Source organism: Anser cygnoides, chromosome 1 (genome assembly GCF_040182565.1).
Source record: "Anser cygnoides isolate HZ-2024a breed goose chromosome 1, Taihu_goose_T2T_genome, whole genome shotgun sequence".
NCBI lineage: Eukaryota > Metazoa > Chordata > Aves > Anseriformes > Anatidae > Anser > Anser cygnoides.
Window position 1 is genome coordinate 182,127,275 of NC_089873.1, and position 24,343 is coordinate 182,151,617.

Below are 24,343 nucleotides of genomic sequence, written 5' to 3' on the forward strand. Positions count from 1 at the left end.
CATTTGCTTGTGTTTGCTGAAAAGCCCCTATTGATTTCTTTTTCTTCTAGAGTTAATTTTTAAGCTGCTCTCAGTCTCCTGGCTGGCTCATTGAAGGTTCAGACAACTACAAACACTGTCATATGGGAAACAGCAAGACCACATAGCTGGGGGCAAGGGATGGAGGGGCTGCCTACAGCGGCAGCTTGCCATCCCTGCAGCTTCACTGCTGCATCAGGCTGTGCCCACGTTGCGATCCAACCAAAGTCAATGCACAGAGCGTGACCTTGTACATAAACATCTGCATGGGAACAGGAAATCGGTGCTGCTGCGACTGATCTTTTCTTTTTCTGAGGTGTTTCCAATTTCTGATCCTTTGTATCTATAGGAACAGACTGAGATCTGGCACAGCGCTCAGGCACAGAGAGTGAAGATGATACAGCTTCGGTGCTATATTATTTTCCTCCATGATCTTGATAATCATAGAATTACAGAATGGTTTGGGTTGGAAGGGACCTTAAAGATCACACAGTTCCAACCCCCTGCCATGGCAGGGACACCTCCCACCAGATCAGGTTGCCCAAAGCCCCATCCAGCCTGGCCTTGAGCACCTCCAGGGATGGGGCATCCACAGCTTCTCTGGGCAGCCTGTGCCAGTGCCTCACCACCCTCACAGGGAAGAATTTCCTCCTTATATCTAATTGAAATCTCCCCTCTTATAGTTTAAAGCCATCCCCCCTTGTCCTATCACTCCACTCCCTGACAAAGAGTCCCTCCCCAGCTTTCCTGTAGGCCCCCTTTAAGCACTGGAAGGCCACTATAAGGTCTCCCTGAAGCCTTCTCTTCTCCAGGCTGAACAACCCCAGCTACCTCAGCCTGTCTTTGTAGGAGAGGTGCTCCAGCCCCCTGATCACCTTTGTGACCTTCTTTAATGTTAGCAGCCTGCAAAGTGTTACTTCCAGGCTCTTGTCAGCACAGGTCATGCCTGCGTTGCTCCTCAGCAGCTCTGGTAAAAAGGATTTTAAAACAAGCTTGCTGCTCCATCACGGCTGTGTGCCCTTACTTTGCTACAAGGGAGAACCTGGATCTTAAACCCTGCCAGGCCGTGCAGCAGGGCAGCCCCATGTGCCCCTATATCGTGGCTGTCCCCATGTTGGGTGTTTTAAGGGAGAACGCAGAATTAGCAGGACAGCATGAAGGCAATGCAGAGCAAAAAAAACTTTTTTTTTTATAGCAAAATCGGCACCAGAAGTCACTTTGTCTTACCAGGAGTGGGGGAGGAAGGCGTGTGGTATCCCACCAGTGACTGAGCTCACTAAACCTCGCAGAAAGACAGGCCTGTTATCTGACTGTAAAGAGCTGATGCTAGAAGATGATTTCTGCAGATACACTGTCTGCATGCTTAGCTCCATAGTACTAGTCTCAAAATCAGGTTTCATGTTGTTGGGGGATTTAATACATAGGAAATCTCATGCAAGGTCATTTGCTGCATCATAAAACCTATGAAACTCCAGACTTCTCTATGTGTAAAAGAATATAGTACTTATTCTATTAAAACATTAAAAAAAAATCCATTACAGGGGAAGCCTAGCAGTTGCTCTTATTCACAGCTTACTCAACTCACACTATTTTTCATCAACACTTTTCTGTAAATCGCTGAGAAGATGTAGCTATTCAGCTGTTTCCTTACATTTTCCAACAGGAACACAAATGAAGCTTTTTAAATCCCAAACGTGCTGTGACTAGTGGAAATTTGTGGGGAACATTATCTTAATAAGCCACCACCAACCTTTGCTAGAAGTTACATGGTATCTGGACGTACCTGTGACAGCGGTGGCTGTTTTGTTCCTTGGGGAAGATCTCTTCATCTTGGGGCTGTTCTAAGGAACGGTGTCAAGAATTGCTCTCTGGTGCACCCAAGACTTTCTTGAACTGGTAGGAGACTGAATTTGTCATGCAGAAACACAGGATCTCTGCATCACACCTGAAGAACCAGCAATCACAGGTGTAAGGACAGTTTGGATTTGAGTTTAGCTTGGGGCCTATATTTTGTGTGCAGTTTAATTGTACTTCCTGTAAAACAATCCCCTTCCTACCCATCTAAACTTACAGACCTTTCCTTAATGTGAGGCAACCCTCCTTAAAAATGCTGCTGCCTGCAACACTTCTGCTATGTATATAAAATTCAGATGAAAATATGCTGATACTAAGAGCTGCACTTGAGCATTTCTCAGCTGTAAAGAACAAGCTTTTTATGGATATTTTGATGCTATTCAGTCTACCTCTAGTACCCTTCCCTCATTTTAGACTGGGCCTGTTTCTTGTTGTGGTAGCTAAACTTGCAGAGATCTCTCCTGTTGTTTTTTTTTCAGAGGTATTTCCTTGTGGCAATTCTGCCTTCCTTTGCCCTGTAGTGCCCGGTGTTGAACTTCCTGGAGCCCGGGAAGCTTTAATTTAACGTCAGCCATCGATCACAGCACAGGGGGATGGAGCAAAGCGTAATGGCCTGTAAAGTACAGGTCACACGCGATGATGTATGGGTCCCTTTTTAGCTTTGAGCTCTGAGTGCTGTGGAAGCATGAGGCCTCATGCTTTGGTTTGTCACTCCAAATCACCCCTCGAAGGGTCTCTGTGGGGCAGGCTGGGCCCCAAAGCCACGCACAGGTGTGAAGCAGTGCCTGCAGCAGCAGCAGGCTTCAGAAACTCCTTCTGCAGGGCAGGTGATCCCCAAGGCCTGTGGAGTCCGGCGGCAAGAGCTGCTGCAGCTTTTAATTTTCAAATGAAATGTGCTCCGCCTCAGCATATGCATGCTTGCCTCAGCGCCTGCACAGTAGTTTCACCCCACTGCAAACTGCCGCGGAGCTGGTGCAGTTAGAGAGGTGATGCTGTTAGCTGCGGTGGATGCCAAAAGAAGGGGACGAACAGGTGGGAGCTTCCTTTTAAAAGGGTGTTGTGGTTTAACCCGGCCAGCAGCTAAGCACCACACAGCTGTTAGCTCACTATCCTGCCTCCCTCAGTGGGATGGGGGAGAGAACTGGGGAAAAAAAGTGAAAGTTTGTGGGTTGAGCTAAAGACAGTTTATTAGGACAGAAAAGAAAGGAAAATAATAATAATGATAGTAGTACTGCTAAGAAGAATGTGTAAGAAACAAGTGATGCACAATGCAATTGCTCACCACCTGCTGACCGATGTCCAGCCTGTCCCTGAGCAGCCGGTCCCCCCAACTCCAGCCAGCGACCCCATATTAATTGTTCAGCATGATGCCACATGGCATGGGACATCCCTTTGGTCATTTTGGGCCAGCTGTCCTGGGTCTGTCCCCTCCCAGCTCCTGCTGCACCCCCAGCCTGCCCGCTGGCAGGACAGAGCGAGAAGCTGAAAAGTCCTTGGCTTACTGTAAGCACTGCTCTGCAACAATTAAAACATCAGCGTGTTATCAGCACTCTTCTCATCCTAAATCCCAAACACAGCGCCACACCAGCTACTAGGAAGAAAATTAACTATCCTAACTGGAACCTAAGGGGGAAGGGGTGCTGTGCCAGAAAGGGAGAGCTCACCCTTACTTTTCCCCTTGTATGCGCGTGCACATGCAGCATGCTTGCACTTGGATATGCAGTGTGCTTGCACATGCACATGCAATGCATGTGAACATGAAGCACACTTGCACATGCAGATGTAGAAACACAGAATTATAGAATCATCAAGGTTGGAGAAGCCCTCCATGATCATCTGGTCCAGCCATCCCCCTACCACCACTGACACCCACTAAACCGTGTCCCTAAGCACCACGTCCAGCCTTTCCTCGAACACCCCCAGGGACGGTGACTCCACCACCTCCCTGGGCAACCCGTCCCGGTGCCTGACTGCTCTTTCTGAGAAGAAATGTCTCCACATTTCCACCCCCAGCCAGCAGCCCCCGCCCGTGCCAGCCCCTTGCACGCTGACTGCTGCAGGGTGCGGGCACTGCCGCCAGGTGGCGCCGCCGCGCCCCGCCCCGCTCCGGGAGGGGAGGGGAGGGGGGGGAGCCCAAGGCGGAGCATGCGCACTGCGCCTCGCCCGCGCCCCTGCTCCTCCGTCTCCCGCCCGCGCTGCCGCCGCCCCTCCCCCTGCCGGCTGCCCTGCGAGCGGGCGGAGGAGGAGGAGGAGGAGGAGGAAGGGCCGTGAGGGGGGGACCCGCACGGAGCCGGCGGCAGCTCGGGCGGCCCCTCGGCTACCCCCAGCGGCCGGGGGGAAGATGGCGACGCTGGGAGGCGAGCCGCAGCCCTTCCCCGCCGCTGCCTTGGCGGCAGCGGGGGGCGGCGGTGGCGGCGGCGGTGCCGGGGGGGTGTCGCTGGCCCTGCAGGCGCCGCTGAGCCGCGGCCTGGAGCGGGCGCTGGAGGAGGCTGCGCACCGCGGGGGGCTGAGCCTGAGCGGCAGGAAGCTGAAGGAGTTCCCCCGCAGCGCCGCCGCGCTCAGCCACGACCTCAGCGACACGGTGCGGGCAGGTGAGGCGGGGCTGGGGGGGCTGGGGGCAAGGGGGGACCCCTCCGGCCTGGGGGGACCCTATATGAGGTGGGGGGACCCCTCCGACGTGAGGGGGCCCTATATGAGGTGGGGGGACCCCATATGAGGTGGGGGGACCCCTCCGACGTGAGGGGGCCCTATATGAGGTGGGGGGACCCCTCCGACGTGAGGGGGCCCCATATGAGGTTGGGGGACCCGATATGAGGTGAGGGGGCCCTATATGAGGTGGGGGGACCGCATGTGAGGTGGGGGAACCCCTCCGACGTGAGGGGACCCTATGTGGGGTTAGGGGATGCCTCTGATGTGAGGGGGCCCGATATGAGGTGAGGGGACCCTATATGAGGTGGGGGGACCCCTCCGACGTGAGGGGACCCTATGTGAGGTGAGGGGGAGTAATTAAAGTCATCGAGGAACCCCCCTCTCAGCCGTCCCCCCCGGGCAGTGTGCCCTGGGGAAACTGAGGTGGGTCCCCGCTGTCCCACTCTGTCTGTTTGTCTGTTTTTTTATTATTTAGCCTCCTCCCGGCTCGGTGCTTGAGGTAGGTGTTTGCTCTCCCATCTGGCTGGAGGGCTGCAGCCGCCCCCCCGCACGCCCACCCCGCCTTTGTAAGGCAGAGCTGGCTCCTCCGTGGCTCTTCTGCCTCCCACCTCTCCTCAGCCTCCTCTCTGGGGTGAGGGCAGCTCCTCCGTGCCTCTGCTGAGGCCACCAGTGGGTACGTTGCACAAGGAATGCATGTGCAGGTTGCATGTGAGATACTGGCTTGCTCCCTCGCCCTGCGTGTAGGTGGACCCGCCTGCTGTGGAGGGGATTAAGCCTGTGTGTAACCACGTTAGGACGCTCTCATGCTTCTGAGTAAGTCGCAGATTTTACGTGCTGCAGGTGGAGAAGTGTCCGTAGGAGCGCTTTTGCCCTGCAGCTACCTCCAGGGAGCACGGTGCCTTTCATAAATCCACGTCGACCCCAGTGTCAGACATCCACTCCTGTATCCTAACGTTCACGCAGCCATATTTCCACCTCCATACGTAATGCTGTCTTCCGTGGCAAAGCTGGCGAGAAATCCTTGTCTTCACACACTCTGGACATCTTCTGCAGGCAGAGAAAACCATCACTACAGAGGTCTGCGGAGGGGACGGGCATCACATCCCTGCGGGTAGGAGAGGTGAGGGGAAGCATATCCAGTCTGCGTTCACCTTGCCCTCACTGCCTCCTTCCAGCATGGAAAAAGGCACGCTTCTTTCTCACCTGAAGGAGCAGTCCCCCCCCAAGAAGGGTCCCATCTGTTCTTCTACCCGTATTTGTACAGGGGGGTGGAAACCAATTCATTCTTTACATTCTAGGTAGAACAGTACAAACCTCCACTAGAAGAATACATCCGTGTATTTTTAAGATCTTTACTGTACCGCCTCCACATGCCCTTTTGTGCCCCAGTTGCCTGCTGAAGATGGTTGCGTTGTAGCAGCGGAGGAGCAGGCAAGTAGTCACTTGTCCTTCTTGTCCCGCAGAGCGGCAGGTGCTGCACCTGCGTGCAGGCGTGTGGTAACACGAACCTCGGTTCGCACCTACTTCTGCACGAGGGTATTTCTGCTTTTCTGTCCGCGGAGATGTAGGTGCTCACTGCATACTTGCATCTAGCCCAGCTGTCAGGAGCAGAGTAACGTTTCTGATTGTTCTCTGGCTCTGTCGCTTGCTCTTGCCAAATGGATTTCACAGCGCTCTGTGAGAACACCCGTATCAACAAAAGAGAAATGGGAAACTTGATAAATGAAACTCGCTAATCGGTAGCAGGATTTGCCATGCTAACGATTAACTCAGTGATAGATGGGCAGTGAAAGGGATAAGACGTGGTAATAGCACTGTATGCAGTGAAAAGAATGACTTGCAGCTTGTCTCCCAAAGCGAGATGTTTTATCGCTGTTCTTTTTAAAACGGAGGTCTAATGAAGACATGCCGTGATACAGGATAAGTAGTGTGGAAACCCAGAAATTCAGGCATGTTTGATTTGAGCTTATTCAGGCTGTTGGTAAGCAAAACTATGCACAGAAAACAAATTCTTTGGCAGCGAGTATGTTTGTATTTGTATGTTGTGTAAGTACGTTCTGCAGAAGCACGAGCTGTGTGGTGTTTGTATAGGTGGCACGTGCCTGTTACATATTTAGTTTCACATTCTGGAGAAAAAAAGTCTTTGTCAGAGTTTTCACGAAAGATGCCCAATACAAAACACATGTAGAGTGGATTTTTCTTCCTCTCTTTGGTAGAAATGGCAGTGTGGAGCAGCCCATGCCTCAGTTCTCTGACATTCTCAGTCCTTTATTCATTCTCCCCACTTAGGAAAAACCATGTGTTAATCTACGGTTACTTTATGTTTTTGTTTGTAACAGCATGTTGCAGCTGATTAATGGGAATTGTTTGCCTTGTGAGTTAAGTCCTACCTTGATATATTTCTGAAAAAAATGTGCTCCTTTTCACTTGTTACGTTGCATAAGTAGAATATATAAACAGAAGAGGCGCTTGGCTTGTGCCCAGATTTTTGAAACTCTCAGGACAAACTCTTGATGGGAATTTTCCCTCTCGCTTCCTCTCCATAAATGTGCATGATATAAAAACAGTGCTTTTGTGTGCTACTTGGCATGTGTCCTTGCAGCGAGTGACTTGTACTTTTGGATTTGATGTGCTGATACATCTCTGAAGCCTTGAAACTTTTTGATGTTCGGTGTAGGAGTAGCCTTTTTCTGTTAAAGCCTTTTTTACTAAAGAGGGCTAATCTTACAGAAAAATACAGGCAATCCTTGATTTAGAGAAGACCAGCATGGGGGATTGAGTTGAGAGATCTGCAGAGCAGGGGATTTCCAAAAAAAAAATGAGACCATATCTGCATCTTGACAGTGTTTTAAAGAGCCTTAGATAAAGAGTTCATGGGTTGAGGAAAGGATGGTATGCAGACTTTTGAAGTAAAATGTTATGGAGCTTGTTTTCTGCAAAAGTTCAGAGCTCTTTAAACAGGTCTGAGGAAGATAGAAGTGTCAAACTTGAAATTCTCTATTCATGCATTTTTTTCCCTGAAGTTAGAAGTCAGATTTCATATAGCAATTGATAAAGTTGCGGGAAGGATGTAACTTTCATAGCCGGGAGCAAATTACTTGACTTGTCTAGTTCTTGTTTCAGTTATGCTCTATAGCAACTGCGGAGGCATAACTGTACTTGTCACTTCTATTTATGCAGTTTCTTGGAATGGTTTTTCTTTTGTGACTTTTCTTTGCATTGACTACATCTCGCTTATAGAGACACGATCCTATCAGCGTCCATGCAGCTTTCCAGCACTTAAACATTTCTTCCTTGTTGTCTTTGAGAGTTTTGCTCAAGAGCTGGGTGACCCAGTCGTCTGAACTTTGAGGCAGTATCTTGCACACAGAAGGGAGTTTGTGTGGTGCGCAGCACTGTTAGAAGAAAATAAATCCTCTATGTAAAGCATCTGGAGTTCAGTCAGATGTTTTCAACCACATCAGCGTGGATGCATTGCAAGAGCCATTTCAAAAATAATAAATGCTATTCTTATCGCTTTTATTACAGGCTGGGTTACGCAGAAGACAGTGGCACGGTAATCACATAGTTCTTAAGTAATAGCATGCAATTATATTCCTCAAAGCCACTGGGAATGCTAGAAGCATGTTAGTTTATAAATGAGGAAGAAAAAGCCCCAAAGCTGCTACTTAAATGTGCAGTCAGGGCTGCATGTATCGCTTCAACCTCTCTCTGTAGGCTTTGGTTGTTGTTTTCTTGTTTTGAAGGCAGATCCTCTGAACTTTTTCTCCTGAATACCTGTTTCATCCATTTCGATTGTGTTGTTCAGGCACATGGGGAAGCAGCATCCCTTGCTGCTGCTTGTGGTGAGATGGGAGAGAATCTAATACTTTTTACTCAGGTGGTTGTTTGAAAAGAAATGCAGACTGAGGTATTTGAATGTTAGCTTGGACAGTATGAAAATTGGGAAGGAATATGTGTTTATTTTCAGTACTTCAGAATGCTCGCTCAAAAACCAGCAGGTGGGAGTTCCTTTGTTTAAATACTTTTACCTGGACTGCGCGCTCAGGACGATGCTCTGTTGATGTCAACTTAGCCTGACTTTGCAATCCTGATTTACACTGTAGCTATAGGTTTGTTTTCGGGATGGTCCACAAATCATGGTGTCACCTGAGCATCTGTCTGAGAACCTGTAGAGTTTTAGTTTGTGGGGCAGTTTTAGCTTGAATTTTGGCATCTAAGCACTTCCTGGGAGATTTTGTAAAGGGGAAAAAAAAAAAAAACACCAAAAGTTCTAGGTTGTCTTCCATCAGAGTTAGTTTAGGAATGCATTTGTGTTTTATCCAGGTGTTTGAAGTTCTTTCTGTGTGTCTTTCTGATATATATATATGTGTGTGTGTGTGTGTAAATACATAGGTGATATATATATATAGGTGATATATTCTGGTTCAGGTGAAATATGCTTCTTCTAGTCCCCTTTGCTAATGATAATAATAATAATAATAATAGTAAAAACTTATTTTGCAAAGTTCTATTTAGTTAGTTTAAAATAAATAGCTATGTATATTGCCATAATTCTTGCTGGTCTTCTTTGGCTCCTTTATTAAAGCAGTTCTTCCTCCAGTTCTGGGAATTCTCCTGCATGTAGCTGTAGATGTGCAGTTGCTTGCTTGATTTCTCCCCGTGCAAACAGCATTTATGTCACAGATACTGACTAGTTTGTTGGTGCTACTGCACAATTTCATGAACCAATGCCAGATTATTCAGAATTTGGTTATTATTTGGTCCCGGGGGGAGATTCGATAGGTCGCTTTCAAACTTTTAAGGATTCTCTTCAATGCTTATTGCTCACGTTCTGGAATTTATATTTCGATTATATTGCTTTTTGGTTGTGAATGGGGCTTCTTGAGAACCTTTCGTTTTGCTTATTTTATCCAAACTTCCTGTCAATAAAAATAACATCTTCAAATTAGTTAGAGGGCTGGAAAAAAAGTTCTGTTTCTTATATTCAAGTCAGTCCCTTTCTACAACCTTCCTGTGTTTATTTGAAGGTTTCTAACATTATTCTCTTCTACACAAGTCATGTTTTAAGCATATTAGGACAAGGAAAGAGGAGGAAGTATGTTTGTTTGTTCTCACAAGTGAATTGAATGTTACCCCGCAGCCAAACTTTATGGGATATAACTGCTTCTTGAGATTACTGTATAATTTGCGTATTATTGAGGCTAAAAAATGCATGAATGAACAGAACTTGGTGCCACTCTGAGACCATTTGGTGCTTTTCTTCCCTCCCCAGGTCAGGGTACGTCCTTCTGCTTCGTGGATCATGCAAACATCAACGCGATTGACTCAGTGCAAAGAGTCTGTTAGTTCTTTTGCTGTGTGGAGGCTAATGAATTGTGCTTTTGAAAGTACCTCTTTTGTCCGGAGATTTATACCCTCCTGGCTGAAATGCAGCCACTCTGCAGGTGCTGGTGGCATTGGGCAGCACAAAATAAAGCCTCAGAGTGGCTTTTGTTGCTCGAAAACAAATTGGGAGTACTCAGCAGCCTGGTTACTCTTTTAGAGTGTGGCTTGAGCAGATTAATGGCTTTCTACCATCAGCTCTGTGTGTGTGTGCGCTCATCTTCCACAGCGTGATGATTTTTATTTTATTTTATTTTTGGCTGGCTCCCTTTGTGAGCTGTGAAGCTCCAGAAGATCAACAGCGAGGAGTTAGAGGTAGGAGAGATGACAGCTTAGAAATCACACAATGGGAGGGAGGGTGAAAGCTCTCCAACAGCATTAAGCTCAGCTGTTTATTGAACCTTTACCCTTAATGTTAACTTTCAATTTAAGGTGGCTGTTTTTCAGACAGCCCTACCTAGAGCTGTCAAAGCCTGTTTGGCCTCGCTGTGCTTGTAGATGGGTGAAAACTCATTGCTCTCGTGGAAATCCTGTCAGTTTGTGTGTCCTTGGCCTGTCTGCCTTGGGAACGGCTGACTCGGAGCTCCAGAAGTGCTGTTGTGGCAGTAAAGGTGCTGTAGGTTTCTTTTCACATGCTTTTAGCTGAGATGATGTGTTGTTTCAGAGCCACTCTTGTGATCACAAGCCTTGTGGGAGGCAGAAGCCAAATATTCCTATGTGGTTTGTCTCCACTTCTTCCTTCCCCTGGTTTGTTTCTTTTGTGTCGTTGACACAAAAGACATCTTGGTTTAGACATCTGTAAAACAGCAGGGTCAGTGTCAATCTGAATACAATTACTATACCTAGGGTATTGAAAATACTCAGGGCTTTAGTGAGGGGAAGAGACCAGGGCAGGATCAGCTGCGACAAAGCAGAACGAATACCTGCTCAGCAGCGCTGTGGCTTGGAAGAGGAATGCCAACGTGATACAGGTTTGAACAAGAAAACGTGTGTAAAGAAGGTGTTACTTGAAGACCGAAGGTAAGGAATTGTACAAAATAAGGGACAATTTATGAAGAGTGAAAATGCATAAAGTGTTGGGAGTGAAATAATGGACAGGATGGTAAGCAAGCAGGTGAACTGTATGTTCTTGGTAAAATTGAGGAAAAACAGGTTTCTTGAGCAGTTACATTAATGATAACTGTAATTTTGTGAACAGAGAATTAGAAAAACGTGGAGGAAATGATATGACTATCATATATGACGTTTGCAAGTCTTATGCTATAAAAAATAGTTTAAAATTGATACCTTGAAGGTTAACTGTTGAATTTAAATTCGAGAAGCTTAGCGTTCATTTACCTGCAGAACCATAGAGCCGTTAAGGTTGGCAAAGACCTCCAAGATCATCCGGTCCAACCATCCCCCTACCACCAGTGTCACCCACTAACCCATGTCCCTAAGCACCACGTCCAGCCTTTCCTTGAACACCCCCAGAAGGGAAAGCTGGTGGCTTTTTTGCTGCTTACCGAGTTGTGAGAGCCACCAAGAATGAGAGACTCGTGTTTTGTGCATCAGACTGACCACTCTTGGCAGGATGAGGTGAGTGGCTGCCCCAGGCTTGTTCTTGCTGGCTCTGCTAGTAAGCATCTAGATTGTGAAAATTCCCAAACTGGTTAGATACCTAATTCACAATTAAAATCAACATGATTTAAATAACTTAGGGCACTTTGGGAACCAGAGAGGTATCCTTATGTTCTAGTGAGATCAGAATTATGAAGATAACATGCCCTCTATTGTTTGCCCACATGTAAAATTGAAAGAGCCAGAAATGTTATCACCACGTTCAGGGTGCAGATCAGTGGCAAAGCGGCGATGAGCGTTTTATCTCCTGACTTCTGACTGCACTCTGCTGACCGGATTTTTCTATGTAGAGCACACGCATCGGAGCGGTTCGGGTGCTTATAAAGCATTCTTTGGAAAGGTACCAGAGAGTTAAGCTTCTGGAGGAATAATTACATTCTGCTGAATTTGTGGGTAGATGCATCCTTGTGGAAAGAGTTCAGTTCTAAAATGCTAACGCATCTCCCCACCCTTTTTCCCCCAGGGGTGTCTTGCTGGCCAGCTTGCTGGTTTATCCCTTTTTTTTCCTTGTATGGTGCAGAACACCATAATATCTGCAAACCTCCTAACTGTTCTCGTTATTTCTATTTTTAAATAGTCTCTCTTCCTTCTGTCCCAGTCCGTACGAGAAATACTTAAAAAAAATAATAATAATAAAAAAATTAAAACGTGAGTGAAACGACGGTCTTAGTAGAGCCGAATGAGGATTAGTTCTGCATTTAATTTGGAGCCTGAGGTTTGCGCTCACTTTTGAAGCCGCATGAAATGTTTCATGTTTTGCTGAACTTGTGGGAATTCTGGCTCCCTTAGTTACAAGCTCGCTGAAAATTTTATGATGTGACTGTAAGGTGGCTCTTCGGGGTATGGTTAGAGAAGTAGCTAGAAGTAGCTGGAGGCTTTGGAGCTTTATCAGGAGCAGAACGACAGCAAAACAGATGAGCATCTAGTCAAGTGACCTGTGCTGCTGAATGGATGAGGTGTTTTTGTTGGTTTTCAGGGGGTGATTTTAGTCCTTAGTGCAAGCTGCAATAGTTATAGTGTTGAGTTTGGAGTACGCAAATGTACACAGTTGGTTTTCCTTTTTTTTTTTTATTTGGAAATGCTGTTTGTGGAGTGGAGAGAATTATTTGTACTGAACAAACAGGAAAATATCAGAAAATGCTTGTTGTCTGTTACCCTGCTTACCTTATTTTTCAATAGATTAATTTACTGAAATAGACTGGTTGCATGTATCAGTTAGGAACGTAGAGATAAATGTTTCATCTCACTATGATTGTTTCTGTGCTTTTCTTGATAACTCTTTCCTTTTTAAATGGATATTGTCAACATCAAGGTAGATTTGAGACACCTGCTTTAAAAACAGAAGTTTGATTTTTCTTCCTAAACTGCAGTGCTGTAAAATGCAAGACTGGTAACAGGTTTAATTTCCGGTTTTTGGATTAAACTATACAGACGAGAAATAGGCAGTTTCTACTAAAGCAGCCCTGTAAATCCTTTTTGGTAGGAGACACTACTGGGTGGGACATTCATATGTGGCGGAAGATTCAAGGTAAATAATTTTCTGAATTAAACTAAATTTAGCAAAAAAGTCAAATCTTGGAATTAAATGTTTAAGCATGGCCTGCTCTTTTAAAAGTAACCAAATAACTGCAAATTACAAAGTTTTACTTTATCATTATGTCTATAGAGGCAGTTATTGAACGTGCATAATTGGTTGTATTATTTGCAGCAGCAGCACTTCTTTGTAGCACTGCATTAGACGGGGGAAAAAGTAAAAATGAAAAAAAATGGATGAGAAAAACCATTTCAATGTGAGGAGAAAAGCACGAGTGACGAGTTGGATCCGTTGGTGAACGGAAAGAAACAGGTTTGTAAGATGTGCACAGAGACAGACTGGTAAGCACTGAAACTGATGGAGAAGTTGTGGAAAATGGGCAAGAAATAGGGTAGGAGAAGAAAATTGAATTGGAGATTAGTCCGATAAGGAAAGAAGTGGAGCAGAATGTACACTTGGATGAGGCTTACTGGAAGTAAGGCAAGATACCAGAAGTATAAATATGGTGGTTTATTTATAGCCAGAACCTTGTCTCAGAATTTAAAGATAGGGAGATTGTTGCCATGGTAAGTAAAATTATTATTCAAATGACTTTTTTTTACTTCTGAACTTTTAACTATTTATAAATATCGTGATGGAAGCAATAGGGGGGTAAAATTATTTATACTTGCCATATATATATTTTTTTGAGAATGGTGAGGCCTAGCTGATTTTATTCAGTTCACCCTTTTTAAGATGCAGCAAGTGTGGTAACAGCAACGCTGTCTGTTTGTTCCGTGGGGAAGGAGGAAGAACCCAGTGTCATTTGTATGGTTTATAATTACAGAATATCGACTGGGATGGAGACTTTTGGGATGGGCTTCCTGGTCAAAGATGAAAGGAGCCTTCCGGGCCAGGAGGGTTGCCCTGGTTGTTAAACAGCTGCTATGAGTGGTGATGCGGAGAAACTTAAACCCAGGTTTCCCATGTTTGTTGGATGTTGTGTTTCTGGGGTTTATTTCTTTTTTTTCATTGAGTTCATCCAAGTTCAAGAACTCCGTCTTTTTGCCTTCCGCAGTGTATGGTGTTGTTTCCCTGCTCAGTACGCACTGCTGGCAATCCCCGTTCCAAGATTTGAGATTGAGCCTGGCTGCGTGCCTGCTCTTCGCCTGTGTTCCATTTGCCAGGCAGTTCAGATGGCCCGATATTAGGGACTTGTGTTTGTTTCTCGCTCACACGCGTCGTGTCGCTTGGGCATTTTACCAGAGGTGGTATTCTCCCCTCCTTAGTGTTTTTGCAGAAAGATAAATGGCCAAGAATTTGTTTGTGGGGTCCATCTAAAATGTTTCCATACTTTATCTTACTTTAAGACCTGTCAGAACCACTACTTAGTTTCTATACAACATCAACATACTTTGTTATTGCTTGTAGTTCTTGATTATTTTTTTTTAAATCTCTCATGAGCTGATGATGTAGTTTCTTAGTCAAAATACACAGAAGCAAATTGAGCACTTTACCAAATTGTGGCTGTACTATAATGGACCTTTTCATTCATCATCTGAACATTCAAATTAGATGGAAAATTGCGGTGTTAATTTGACAATGCTTTGTTTCAGCCATTATTTTTCAGAGATCTTTTGGGGGTGGGAGAGGCTGCTGAGTCTGAAAAGGCTCGGTTTCCTTTGTACCTGTTTTTTTTTTTCTTTTAAAAAAGGCATATTTCTTCCACAACTTTGGAACCGTTCTCTTTTTTTCCTTCTTCATATGCTTATTCAAATGCAACATGAAAAGCGGAGAAGATCTTTTGCTAGCTCTTCAAAGAAAATCCTTTGATGCAAGTGGTGTAGAATAATGTATCCAACGTTGACTTCATTTTGTTAAAATTTTAATGATGGAATTTAGAGACAAGACAGCTGCTCTCTTGGTATATTCCTTTGTATCACGTATTGCAACTATTACTGGCACATTAAAGTTTCCTGAATGTAACTTTTTAACCAAGCAAGAGCTTCTGAAGGGCAGAGAAAGTATTTTGAATTTCTTGTATTTTGATTAATTTAAAAGCCTTCTATGTAATTCTATTGAGTGCTAATATGATGACTTCTAAGAGCTGATTGCTAGTTTCAGTTGATCCTAGGATGGACCTTGTTCTGTGTTTCTGTTAAAAATTACCTTGCAAGCTTTGTTCTTCTCATTGAGGTATTTCATTGTTCTATAGAGATACAGATCATCCCTGATTTTACAGATGGGAGAAAATGAGGAGTGGAAATGAAACTGCTTAATCCAGAACTCAGAACAGATCAAGGACAAAACTGTAAAAGGAACCTAGCTTTGGTTCTCTGGCTCCTATTTTTACAGCTCCATCAAGGCAGTGTAAAATGTCTGTAAGAATGGAAATTGAGGTATTTTCATTGAAGTTTTCTTCTGGAGGATGTTGGGGTAGTAGTAAAGATGCAAACTTTGAAGCTTTCTTTATGATCCTATGTCCTGGGAGCAGTTTTAAATTTATTAATGCAATGTAAAAATAAAGAAATCATTTTATAGTAGCATCTGTCACAAACGCATGACAGTATGATTCACAAATATTCAGTCTCTAAAAGAAAAAGTCATTATAGATTTGCTGTCAGTTAAGAACCAGGTAATATGAAAGAGCATGAACTTAAATAAAACTGAATCACTATTTTGGCAAGAAGCGCTGTAATCCCTCTGCCGGTTTTCATATCTTTGTATGTTTGGCTTCCTAGAGAACTGAAAAGGTTATTTTTGGCCTAGGGCCTGAGGCTAAAAATGGCTTCTGGAATCTTATAGCTCAGTTTGGTGTTGAGCAGTTTCGTGCGGTAGTGAAATAACTGCAGTAATTGGTAGCCTCGCTGAAGCATTTCAGTTATGCACTTAAATGTTAAGCTGTGGGAGAGGTGGCCACGTGATACTTCCAACATCTAGTTTATCAGGAAAATGTAAGTTGTGTTTGTCTATGAAGCAATGGCAGCCTGAAAAAAAAGAGAGCCTTTTCTACAAGAGTTTTTTAAAGAGGAGTAAGAATGAATGTATAGTCTGGCCTCAATGGGGAAAGGCTCTAAAATGAATAAATAGATCAATTTCTAGGCAATTACGGTGAGGATGGTGAAGCACAAGCATTTTTTTTGAGACTGTATGTGTGGGGAGCAGGACAAGTCTTTGAAGTTTCCTTATGCTTCTATCCAACATAGTCGGATTTAATTGAAAACCAAACAAACCAACCTCACCAATTCCTATATATGTATGCGTGTGTGCATTACATGCACTATTCTGAATGTTTTCTGAAGAGTTTGGGTGATTACGTAATTGGGATTTTTGAATAGTCAGGAGAACGCCGAGAGGCTAACTATTTAAATCTGGAAAACCTTACATCAGTAAAAGCTCTGGAAAAGGCTTCTGAAAAGACTGGATATCGCTTCCCTCTGTTTCTCTCCCAAATGTGTTAGCTTTTTCCCAAATTGTTTGTATTGGAACAAGTGGAAGTAACGCGTGGTGCCGCATGAAATCAAAGCTGTTTTTATATAAGCAGAGCTTGTATAAAAATCCAGGCAGATTTATGTTTTGGGTGAAATCAGCGTGGAAACATTCCGCATGAGAAGCGGTGCTGCTCTAGACATAGCTTATAAACTTCATGCAGTTCCAGCATGTTACTGTGTGCGTGTATTAAAATAGATTTTTTTAAATATGATTTATGTTCTACTTTTTGCATGATAGTTTTATTTTATCATGTATGTCTAAATACATCATTCATGCATGGAATAGGTACAGCCTGAGGATAGGCAAATCAATATATTTCTCCTTATGTCACAACTTCTCGTGCATGTTACTCGGCAGTTACTATGATTAAGTTATTAAATGAAGGATATGAGTATAACCACTCTGTCTTTACTGGGAAATAGTGTAAGTCAGTCCACAGGAAACAGTTTTACAAAGGAAAATGATCAGGAGCAATAAGCTGTTAAGGCTTTTTGCCTTATTAATAGAAGATGCTTTCTTTTAAAGGAATTTCTCTAATGCTTCAGTAATATGTAGTCTTTTCTGTCATTCTTTACCAGATGTATCTCACCTTATTTCATGCTGCTGTCTTTATTCTGGGGTGAGTGGAGTATGTTTGTTGAAGCATGGAATAATTGATGCATCTTAATACCAAAAGAGACTTTTATGTTGACACAGTTTGACCCTCTGCCCAGTACTGACCATAAATTATCCTGAGTCTTCATATCTAGACCAAAAATTCATGGCTTGTATGCACTATATCGATTTTAAAGTTTGCCAGTGATAATAGTATGATTAATTATGTTTCCTTTGGAAGTAAATAAAAGAAATTGCACATACTAGTTTGCATTGTAGCTTCAACTTATGATCGTTTGATCTTTACTTTCTTCGTCTACTGGATGAGTTCATGTACTATATCAGATAGATATTCGTTCTTCCACAGTTGTTTAGAAATTAGTTTTTAAACATTTGTCTTTAATAATTGTCTTTAATAAACTAGGAGCCTTCATTAATAAGGGGTTATGTAAACTGAGATGTTGCTACAGCCTTCCACCTGGCTTCCTAGTAAAAGGTACTGCCCTTCTACCTAGGGTGAGTAAATGGTGATGATGATGGATTTAAATTAACAGGACAGGCTGTGAATTGTGGTGTTGAGGAGCCGGCATGTGATTCTGCCTGCAGCCCCTGTTCTGTGGCAGGTAACCACCAGCCCAGGAGCAGAGGACACAGCTGAGGCTGGTCATTTCTTACATTGCTGTGGTGAATGCTGCTGTGGCCCCTCAGTCCTAAACACACAGACCTGTGGAGTGTGATTTCAGACCTCACGTCTTGTAAGTTTGTGAAACCTCATGTTTTTGGATTCTTTAACCTTTGTATTGTCTTTCAGTTAATTAACTCACCAACTGGATGCAGCGATTAGTGAGGTATCAGTGGAGGTAACCTGTGTTTGGCTTCTTTTCTAACATTTGTTGCTAGAGCACCCAAATTTCACGATGGTCATTTGTACTGTAGAGTCAATGCAAGCTTGTGATAATCATCGCTCCTATTTTATGCTGACACTTCCCAAGACTACGATTGCATGCTTCATTGTGCTTGTGAGTTTTCATCCGACAGGGTTACAGAGGAGTTTGTCCCTGACCTGCCATGTGCTCCAGGCCCTAGCACATCTTGAACTTGGCTTTCTTTTCACTTACTGTACCATTAACACCTGTCACTGCAGATTTTGTCAACAATGATTTTGAGTTCTAGGGGAAAAAGTCCAGAAAATCTTGAATGATGTTGTGTTGAGAAGACGAAGAAGAACATCTAAAAAATTAGATGATGCTATATCCTTAATGGCTTTCTTGAGGAAATCACTCAGTTTCTCTGAGTAGACATCAGATGAACACTCCACAACCAAATCAAAATGACTGATGTTCTGGTGTGAACAACTCAAAAAGGCTCTTGTACTAGACACTATGTTCTTATAAGACTATAGAACATGATTTGTTTCAGTGGTTTACAAGTTTTAACTTCTGATGGTGGTTTCTTAAAGGTATACAAGTTTGAACAGTTTGCCAGTTCACTTCTTCAAGTACTGTGATTTGTGGTGGTGTCCTTGCTTCAGGAAAAACTTGTGCATCCTTTGGTGCTTTGCTTTATGAATTAGGGTCGTAAAAAATAAAGATATTTCTATCATAGAAGAACGCTTTAAATGAAATGCAAGAAAAGTTGCTTTTTAATTAAGAATTCCTCCTTGAGTATCTCTTCTAGAATGTTATTGCTTGACAATTCTGTTTATAGAAACAGGATGTTTTGGTTTTATGAAATGTGGATTTCTTGGGAACTCATTTTAAGAAAGTGTTTGTTTGCCTCCACCCTTGGTGGAATGCAGATGACATCAGATTTTTTTATGTACTGGTGCTACAGCCAGTAGTCCATAAAGACCAGGTTTAGAAGTGTCAGAGGCATAAAAGGAGTTGAATGCTAAGCAGTCTTACTATTTAGGGTGAATTGGTGGTATTGATGTTCAGGTGATCATATTTAAGGCAGCGGAGCCTTAGATAGAGGTCTAAAAAAGGTCTTAGAAAAAGCTCTAAGAATAAAGCTGGAGAGTTAGGTCGGGAAGGGCTGAGGACAAACAGAAAAGGATCCAGACATCTGCGTCAGAAAGGTGTCTTGGTAATGAAAGGTGGAAAGGTGTCTTGATTTATTATAGCACAAACTTTGCATTAAATGGAGATGCCGATATTCAGTGGAATGTGATAGCTGCACTTAAATATTTTTCAGGTGTTTGAATCATGGTTCGTGTGGTTTTTTTAATGGAAGAAGAAAATGTTTGGGTGAACTGGAGGAAAGGAAAACGTAGATGTAAAGGGAGAAGGGACTCATTTACTCCTTCCATACCTTCATGTCTTTGTTCCAAATTTTAACTCTGGCAGTAACTCAACAGCTGTACTCCAAAGATTCCTACAAGGCTGTAATCTATTGGGTGCTGCATAGAGAAACCACAATAAAATTTTGCCCCTACCATATTAAGAGCGTCCTCTTCCCTGCTTTTTCCCTCCTCTTCTCTTATATTTTGTCTCCTCTTCCTTCTCATGCTTTGCGAGCTTTATAGGGGACTCTGGCAGCTTGGTCCTCTCTAGGACTTATTGCAAAAGAAATCCTAAGTAGTGTATGCACTGCAACGTGTTTACTCCTTTGTTTTTCCAGTGGCCTTATGTTGGCCTTTTCTCCTTCTCAGGGGTGTCCTGTTGGTAGTCTCATCTGAGCTTCAGCCGCAGGAAGAGACGGCTTGGAAAAGGGAGATGGTGAACATAACTGCTTCTAGGTTAGGAAAGTTTTCATTAGCAGATTTCAGAATATTGTGAAATTAAAAGGTAAATGAAAGATGCTAATGGTCATTCCATATTATACAATATACAATATGCTTACTTGACAAGTTCAACTTGTTCAACTTACTTGGTTCTACTGTAGATCACTGTGTTCATCCTAAAACATACCCCTTTGATTGCCCTTCGTGAATGGCAAATCTGTGTTACTCACTTCTGTTGGTCTGCATCTCTCATCCGTAGTTCTCTGGCGCTTGTGATAATTTTGGTTCGACTGGCATTTGATGTGGAAACTTTTGGTTAAGATCTCATTACACTTCTTTAAACAGAAAGTTTGTAAATCAAAAGGCAAGTATCAGTTGAATTATACTCTATTTAATAAAACCCTACAGGTTTGTTCTAACTTTGTCTAAATTTCATGGGATTATAGGATAACTCGGATTAGAAGGGCCCCCTGGAGGTCATCTGGTCCAACCGCCCGTGCAAAGCAGGGTCAAGTATGAACCTGTTTAACTTGGTATTGCCAGCTGAAGCATGTTTCATTTAGCTTAGGAATTCCCATGTATCATGAACTTTTCCAAATGTAGCGGGCCTTTTGGAACCTGCTGTTTCAGCCTCTTCTTCTCAAATCAAAGGTTTTCTAATTATGCATCTTCAAATCCCTTTTTCTGCAGCTTCAAGATGAGATTTTGAACAGGGTAGCTGACCGCTGTACGTGTGGAACGTATTCTTCCTGTAGTGAATTCCTAACGTTTTTGTGGTGAAAGAGTACCTGAGGTGATTAAATTCTGTTTACAACCACTTGCTTTATATTTATGCAAAACTTTCTCTGACACCTTTTGTCCACTGACATATTTACCCATAAACCTACTTGCAGAGTCTTGCTCAAATTGTGTGTTGATGTAAATTCTGACATAGTTTGCATCCCCTACCAAACGGGGAGACTCGTTATGCTGGGTAGGGCATGCTGGAGAAAGGACTTAGTTTAAACATTTTGCAAGTGCTTTTGCAACACTTTATAAACAGACTGCGGTGGTCTTAGTTATTTTAAATCCTACTCCGTGTAGATTAGTGGTTCTGTATCTGAAAGATGTTCGTGAGGAACATGTGGTGCTCAAGACTCAAATGTTCAATAAGAATATTAGAACATGGGTTTGTTGTTTGGGTTGAGATGGGGTGGTTTTTGTTTTTTGTTCTGATGGCAGCTGTTGAAGAATATCTGTGTTTAAAATTACTAAACCGTTGAAGTGTTATGGCTATAAATTTTATGTGTTATAACAGATAATTTAAAATTAGAATGTCCCAAAGACAATTAAATAATCCTTATTCATTTTATGCCAGTAACAATTCTTTTGTCTTTTTCTGTTCTTAGAAGAAGGTAATAGTACTTTTTTATTTCTGTTAATTTAGTTTAGTAAGTGTTTTGGGGCTTATTGTTATTTAGGAAAAAAAGTGGTTAATAATAACCATAATAATTATTTGGATCAAATATGAGTGTAAGTTGGTCCTGATGGTGGAAGCAGGCGGTGATTAATTTATTGTGAGTTTTTGTGTCAGGTGCTGGTTAATATGTACCTTCAGAACTGAGTTTATAGGAGTCTTCATTCACATGAACCTCTTTGTTTTGAATATTATGAATTTGAGACTTAAGTCACTTAATATGCTTGCACTCCATATTACTGTGCATCTAATGTAATGGTGGGTTGTGCAAAACCATGTAATGGAACAATAATTTGACTGTTACAAGTCAAATGGTTGGTTGGTGAAATCAAACCTTGCTATTAAGGGAATTACTGCAAAGTTTTCCTGTGGAATGTAAGGATAATGCATAAAGAGTGGTTAAAACTTTTCCCAGCTTTTTTATAAATTCAACAGATGTACTTGGACTTTAACAGATTATTTTGCATGTGTAAACTAAGGACAGAAAGAAATTCAAATAGCAGAGAGCACTCAGGCTGTCTTGCTTTTTACATCAGGCTGTCTTGCATTAGGTGATGCAAGGTGGCTGCACTTCAGATGATCAGTTTGCTCAGCAACTTTGTACTGCTGTGTTTGGTGACAAAGTGTTAATACCTGGGTGTTCTCAGTGTAGTTATGGAAGTAACTGGGGCAGTAACTTAATAGTCTGAAACAATAGGATTAAGGCTCCACTGAGATCTGAATTGCACGGTATGAAAGTGCAGTATAGTTTTGCTGCACATCTTATATTTGTCATCACTTCTGGCATTGCTGTGCATATGTAGTCGTCTTTTTTTTCTTTTTTTTGGACAGCTTGATGCCCAGCTGCAGGGAGGGTGAAAGCTAGGCATGACCAAAATCACTGGCAAAATCCCAACTGACTGATATATGTAGGATTTGCCCTCTTCTGAATTTCTAAAACAAATGATACCTCGTGGGACTTAACTCTTGGTGACTTACAAAACAGAAAAATGTTTCTCCTAGTGCATGAAGAAGCTGTTCTGTTAAGCATAACTATTCTCTGGGGGTTTGTTTCTTTTTTATAAGGCAGCGTTAACTTAAAGAGCAGTATCAGATTTATTCAACTGATGTCTTAGAAAGTAATTCTCACAAAACTCACTTCTATTAATTGAATTTTCCATTCTTACATGTGGTTATCAAAATGTTTGTATGTCAAAATATTAGTACAACGCCTTACATCAGGGAGAAGATGCGGAAAACATGCAGCAGTTTTATTGGGAGGTGACAGATACCTAAATAATGCATCCTATCAGCCCTCAGAGCTAGGGGTTGATGGGTATATGGGAAGAGGCTGTGTTGTGTGCTTTCTCTTGGCCTTTATGGCTAATGGGTTGGAAAGAAGGAGCTACTGTGGTGTATGAGGTAACTGGCTGGAGTAGTGAGCCGTTAGATTTTTGCTGTCTTAGCTGCACTGAAAGGTTTTGGACGTGGATATGATCAAATCTCCTTTACCCATCTCCTGCAGTGTCCACATAAATAGAATAAGCTGTCAGTTTTAACAAAAAAGCACAGTGAGGATAGTTGTTTAGTTCATACCCTACTACAACGTACTTCTACACTTTAGGAGCATGTTAGGTATTTTCCTCGGGGATTGCTCAATGCTCCTTAATTTCTGTTTAAAACATTTGTCAGTCAGTGTACCTGGCAGCGAATTAACTGGAGGAAGTCAGTGCTTAAATAACATCAACTGAAATGTTTTTTGGGACTTTCCAATGGATTTTCACTGTGGTAATCAGTCATTTAAAAAGAAAAAAAAAATACAACAAAACCAAGGCTTTGTCGTCTTTTGGTGTCTCATAAAACTGCTGTGTAAACATTGAACTGCAGGTGCACCCATAGCCAGTTTTATTGCAGTTTACTAATCTGGAGCACAATTTGTAATTGTTACAGCATGAATCTGGTCTGCACAGTGTTTTAGGGGTTAACTCGGAATGGCACGAGTATATATGGCCCGTGTTACTATAGCAGACAGTAGCTTTCAACTCCTCACAGAAGGACATGGCATCCCACACTTAAGTGCCTTCTTGTTTGTAACAGAGTTTAGTAATTTATGACTGTGTGGAAAAATCTTTTGCTACTTTGATGTGCCTCATTTATAGGGAGAGAGCCAAACCATGTGTAATTGCCTCTCTGGTATCATTCAAGTGAATGAGGTAAATACAAATGGCTGGCTGACCAACATACGTGCTTCGTATTTGTTTGTGAGACTTTGAGGAGAATTTAAGGTAGAGATCAACAATTTTTTATCCTTTGATTTGTGTGTGTATATATATATATTTTATTCAATTTTAGGCCTCTCTAAACCTTTGTAGGGGAGGTAGTTATTGTACTTACGTACCAGATAAAGCCACAGTTAAACCATGAGAACACATTTTCTTAACAGACTGTTCCCCGGGGTAACTATTCATATAAAAACACGTTTGTTTTCAGTTTCATAATTATATGCGGGCAAAATATTTCAAACTATACTGGCTATTGAAATTACTGCTTACCAGAGTTTTGTGCAAAGGAGTTGCTCAAACAAGGATGTTCTTGAGTAAGGAACTGCCTCGGTCATTATGCATTGTATTCTCTCTTTGCAGGGGTGTGCAAGCACGTGTACGTAGGCCTGTGAGAGACTGGGTAAACATACACACACTTCAGTCATATGGGCTTAAAATTTGGATTTTTGTTTTCTCGTAGGTGGAAGGAAAAAGGGACTTTTTACATCTGTAATTAGAAGATTGGAGGTCTTCCTAGTCTAGTCATGGGAGGTTTTCAGGAGCAGTTTTAAGACCAAAATTATGATTTATGCACAGCTTATTCAAAGCAGTTGTGTATATATTTCATTCTGAACTCAGTTTTTGCTACTTGGAGTATATGCTTACAGAAGCATGTTATTTTTACAGTGATTTCCATGGTCACATTTTCATGTAGTTATGTGACAATTAAATATTTTGTTACGTATTTAAATTGTGTAGTAATTTTATTTGAAGTAGGTATCTGACTACTGATTTCAAAT

At 42.6% G+C, this 24,343-nt stretch overlaps 1 protein-coding gene across 8 annotated transcripts in view; it reads left to right on the top strand.

The window, feature by feature from the left end:
* The first annotated feature begins 4,073 nt into the window (after window positions 1-4,073).
* LRCH1 (leucine rich repeats and calponin homology domain containing 1) overlaps window positions 4,074-24,343 on the top strand; it is a 123,200-nt gene continuing 102,930 nt past the window's right edge. For 2 of the 8 annotated variants that reach the window (XR_007157855.2, XR_010827925.1), the window contains exon 1: window positions 4,075-4,463. Coding sequence is in view for 3 of the 8 variants with exons in the window: in XM_066988787.1 (XP_066844888.1) it covers window positions 4,214-4,463 (250 nt within the window). In the remaining 5 variants the exon portion in view is untranslated. Of the gene's footprint in view, window positions 4,464-24,343 lie in introns of all 8 variants that reach the window. The other 6 variants (XR_010827922.1, XR_010827923.1, XR_007157858.2 and 3 more) reach the window with 6 other exon arrangements.